The sequence below is a fragment of the Galleria mellonella genome, unplaced genomic scaffold, assembly GCF_026898425.1.
Source record: "Galleria mellonella isolate WM207_F2 unplaced genomic scaffold, CSIRO_AGI_GalMel_v1 utg93, whole genome shotgun sequence".
Classification (NCBI taxonomy): domain Eukaryota; kingdom Metazoa; phylum Arthropoda; class Insecta; order Lepidoptera; family Pyralidae; genus Galleria; species Galleria mellonella.
In genome coordinates, this window is record NW_026442176.1 from 5,636,966 (window position 1) to 5,642,324 (window position 5,359).

The 5,359-nt window shown below is 32.7% G+C and overlaps 1 protein-coding gene across 1 annotated transcript; it reads right to left on the reverse strand.

The window, feature by feature from the left end:
- Nucleotides 1-671: 671 nt before the first annotated feature.
- Nucleotides 672-4,853, reverse strand: LOC113519214 (dTTP/UTP pyrophosphatase-like). The gene is made up of 4 exons (XM_026904267.3): nucleotides 4,528-4,853; nucleotides 3,578-3,819; nucleotides 2,444-2,590; nucleotides 672-1,919 (listed from the first exon to the last, which is right to left on the reverse strand). Exons 1-4 carry the CDS (start codon nucleotides 4,615-4,617, stop codon nucleotides 1,769-1,771), a joined length of 630 nt encoding a protein of 209 aa, XP_026760068.1. The 5' UTR covers nucleotides 4,618-4,853; the 3' UTR covers nucleotides 672-1,768.
- Between the last annotated feature and the right edge of the window lie 506 nt (nucleotides 4,854-5,359).

Below are 5,359 nucleotides of genomic sequence, written 5' to 3' on the forward strand. Positions count from 1 at the left end.
CACCCATTAAAAAAAAAACTGACCCATTGCCAGCCTCTAATCCCTAATAATTACCCTCAAATCAGGTCGACTTCCACATGGTTCCCTCTAATGTCGTCGCAATTTGCTTCACACTTCACGATCGTTTGAGCAACCATAGATTATGCAGTAACAACTTGTTTCTACACCTCTTTCTACTGAATATCAACTCTTTCAACACAACTGAATCTCCGATATTAAATGTACTATTAACATTCATTAACATCCATAACTAAATTCCTAATATTTACAAGTGACTTCAATTTTTTTCCTCCTTTAAATTTAATAAAAATCACGAAAGAAACTTAATACAAAAGCCTGCGGTACTTATACAGCTTCACGGTAAAACTCTGGTAGTGTTCATGTCTATACGCGACGGTTACCGCTTTCCATCAGGTGGCCTGTCAGCTTGTTTACCATTCTAAGTCGAATAAAAAAAAAATGAAAAAAATATTATCTATGCTATTATTACCAAAAAACTATATTGTGGTAGGAAGCCATAAAAATGTACACACCTACGAATGTGAAGAGGAAATAAGGCCTATTCCTTTTCTAGTTTCCTATATCATATCTGAGACTTTAAGTAAATTATATATTTAATTCAAACAAATGACCGCCACCTTTCTAAAAATTGCTAAAAATAAAACTCAATAGAATTGCTATCATTTAATGAGGTAAAAATGACATAGCTACTTACAATTCTTATTTTTATAGATTCATAGAAAAAAAAACATAACAATATGTCACTTACGTTTAATAAAAACTCAACAATATCTAAATTATATATTAATTATATAACAATGAAATTATATAGGGACATAATCACAGAATTTAAACACTACAGTATACCAAATATGAACATACCTAAGTGTATGTTTCAGACCAGTACATGACAATCTAACAAAACAACCATAACATCACTGTAACATTAAACCAAAATGTTTAATTATTTTTATGTCATGACAATACAATAATAGGGGGAAGGGATTGTTAGTAATGGGGTCAAACAGCCCCATTACTAACAATATACAATATCAGATCGACCTCCACGTGGTTCTTCCTGGAAACCATCGTTGGTTAATTTTAGTTGAATTCGTCAGGATGGGCTAACTGACTTGCCTTTTCATCCTGATTTATCATGTCTCACTGGTGTCCTGCAAGTGTATACCGATAGGGCAGCCGAGGTTACCATATCATTATCACCCATTAAAAAGTACAGTAACCAGAGGACTAGATAGGGCCGTGCCCCGGACCCCCAAACTCAGGGCGCCCCTCGAACTCTAACTTACAAACTATAAATTGAACTAGTGACAATTTCTCCCACATTCGGTATACAAATAAACCACATTCTAAGAACGCGACTTTAATAATGGCAACTTATTTAAAAAAAAATACAGGGGAATTCCCAACAAGTCTTGTTTGAAAATCGCGGGGAACTCCCCTGTATTCTTGGGTTGCTTTATTTTTTACCCTTTTTTATCGCCTGATATCTCCATTTATTTTAAATTGTACCTTTACATTGCTAATAAATGCACGGAATGTACATAATTTTGTACTATCTCAAGAGATTTTAATGTTACCAACCAGCTATAACAAGAATTGTAGTGTTAATGTTACTCAATCATTAGAAAAACTAGTAAAAGATAGATTTTGCTAAAAATAATGCTCCTACTTAGATTATATAATGCACGTCACATTTCATTTATTTTTTTAAGGGAGTTTAATAACTAATATCTGTCCAGTTTTCTAATCAACTACCACTGGCGCCATCTCTGAACATATTATAGAGAGTAGAACACAGTCTATAGAGCGGCAAACCAACCACAGTGAAATAGTCACCTTCGATTCTCTCCACCAATGTGCCGCCGGCACCTTGGATGCCGTAACCACCGGCTTTATCCCTACAAAATTGTTTACAAAATACATCACTAAAAGAATTTTTATATCTGGCACTTTATTCTGTTGTCTCAGTGCCTTAATTTTTTTTTTCATAAAGTACTACCAATTAGAAGAGCTTGATCAAGGAGGACAGTGGAAGGGAGGCAAGGGCAAATCCCCAGAGTGATAACTATATGGTATGAAAAAATAGAGGCAAAGCTATTAAAAAGGTAACAATTATTATTTTATGTAGGTAACCATCGCCTATAGACATGAGCAGTACCATGGACATAACAGAGTATACTGTTTCCACCATGATACCCCCATGCATTGCCATTCCTGAGGACTCAGGTGTTATTCCCCTGTACCCTGTAAATTCACACCATATCCCACCCTTCAAACCGAAACACAGCCATGCAAACACAACTGCTTTATGGTTGAAAAACAAATGAGACAGAGGTACCTAAACAAACGTTTTTGTACAAAGTCTCCACACATAGGTGAAGGTAGACAGCAAAAATAAGAAAATATGTTTTAAAATTCTTACATTGGTTCCCCAGTAGCAATGTATGCCCTTATCTGACTCTCATCAATATTTCCAAAGAAAACATTAGTACTCTCTGTGAACTTGACAACTTTGTCGAAGGCCTTGATAACAACTCCAGTGTACACTGTGTGACCTCTGCCTGAGAGACTGGAACATAAAGTAGTTACAATAAAAATTATGAATTGACTAGCTATGCCCACAACATCATTTGCATGGCTGGGAAAAAAGTATTTTATGCCCATATCCATCCTAAATGTATTTATCAAATTTCATAACAATTAAGCTATTAATACACAAGCATGTAACTAAAAAAACTCACTTTCAGATTTATAGAAAGAAACCTTTTTACTAACTACTGTAATTGTGCTGGGTTTCCTTAGCAGCCTCTTATAATATCCTTGAGGATAGAAAGGTTGATGAAACATTGTTATCAGAATATAAGTACTTATTAATAAATGCTGTAAGAAAATCTACAACAACAACTTTTTCATAGAGCAAGGGTTTGCTACCTTTTAGCAGACCTGCACTTGTCTATAATTATTGATAATTAATCCTTATATCAGTGGTAGCAAAAATATGAAAATATTTTGTTTAAAAAATAAAGAAAAATAATTATAAGCTTACATGAGAATTTCAAAGATGATTATACTTATAAAAAAATATTTATTGTTTATGAAGTTGTAATCAATTAAATAAAAAACAAAAAAAAAATTAAATTAATTAATAGAAATTGTTAATAGTAGTCTAATAATCTAAATTTTAGGTTTATAAGATTTCCTATTTACAAAACAAGCCAAGGACTGTAAGGATGAGGGCAACTGGTAGCCAACCACTGTTTTAGAGAAACATTTTCATACATACATATCTGTCACACCTGTCTCCCATTAGAGTAGGCAGAAACAATGGAGCATCAAATGCTTTGATTCAAACAAACCTCTTTAGCTTCAAGTTATAATGGCAAACGAGTCCATTACATGAACGGTAGTAACCATTACCAATAGACATGAAAAACATAGATTACACTATATTACCTTCATTATTACAGTTGCCCTGCCCTTATTTTACTGTCATCAATTGTAACATGTTGAAATGAAAATAAAGTATAATGTGAAATATAAACATAAAACACCACACCTAGACAGCATTTGGAATGCTTCTTCTTCACTTGTCGGTTTCCCAAACATGTTGCCATCAAGAGTGACCATTGTGTCAGCACCGATCACTACATCTGGCGGTCTCCCCTCGTGAGCCAGTCTGCGATCAACTTCCAGCACCTTTTGAAGAGCAGTTTCCTCAACAAATGCAGAGAAACTCTTGAAATCTTTTGGGTTTAAATTCTCTTCGAAAGTTGATGGACACAAAGTGACTTTTAAGCCCTGTAATAACAATATTATAGGTATAAATAGACAGGATCAGATCTAATAACATATCTAATAATATATAATATGTAACCATATAATACTGGGGGAGGGAGGATTGTTAGCAATGGAGTTTGACAGCTCTATTGCTAGCAATATTAGGTCAACCTCCACGTGGTTCCCCTTGGAAACCATTGTGAACAATTCTCGTTGAATTCATCATCACAATGAGCTAACTGACCTGCTTCATCCTCACCTATCACTTCACTGGTGCCCTGCCAGTGTACACTGATAGCACGGGTACGGTTACTATTTCATTATCACCTATAAATAAAAATCCATATAATACTGCTCTACATACTGTTTCAACTGATTTAAAAAAGAAGGGGTTCTGAATTTGGTTATATTTTTTACGTTTGTTACCTCATAACTCAAGCAGTTGTAAACCAATTTAGAAATTTTTTTTATTATTTGAAAGGATATACATACAGATTAACCCCACAGAAATTTTATCAAAATCAGTTCAGAGGTTTCATTTGTAAGTCAAAATAACTGGTTATACCACAATTGAAGCTCTTTTTGTGAAACACAATCTTAATTATTCTAAAGTTGTTTGGAAGAGATTGCTTAGCGGTAAGGACGTCTTTTGTATTCTTCGTATTAAAATTTACTGCTTTTATTATTTTTATAAATGGTGCAATAAAATCTAAAATAAAATGTACTCACAATATTTTCGATAAGTTCTTTTCGTCTTGGAGAACCGCTAGCCAGTACAATAAATTTATTCTTTAACGTATGCATTACTGGCTGTAACATCTTTTTATCCTGTCCTATATATTTATAAAACGAATAAGTTTTTATACTTCTCAATATCTTATATAGGTATAGGTCAAATTCAAAATTAATTACAAAGAGAATTTGTATACGAAATAAAATAAATAGGTAGAAAATGATTTCAGAAAGTATTTTCAATTTCAGAAAGAATTATAATAATAAAAAATATTATTTTTTTCCAAAAAAAATAAGGTTATTCCAAGTCACAGATTCACAAAATAGACAAATCAAAAAGAAATTCATTTATATTCAACGCAGATAGAGAATGCCACTCCTTAATCTATAATCTTAAGGTCAATTTAAAGTGCCATTTCGCTACCATATTTCTAAAATTAAAAGTTTTAACTTTAATATTACAAAGAAATTTTTATTCTAAAGACCAATATGAATAAAACTATAACAAATTTAATTTAAAATTATAATAAATTTAGTTCAAATTGATCCATGAGACAGTAGTTTCACGTACAGTATTTTTTTATAACTATAACAAAGATCAAGCATAATCGTCAATCTGCGACTTGATGCAATCCTAAGCAAAGATTATTCCAAGTATTCTTTTTTTACGAATACTCTCTAGTCCGAGGTATATTGATATTTAAGATTGACTTTCTGAATTCCAGACAATTTATCATATTGAAGACTAGGCAGCATGATCTCCGAACTTAGCCTGTTCCACTACGGAACAAACGTACTAAAAAAAAAGACTTTTTGACAGCCTGCTGTT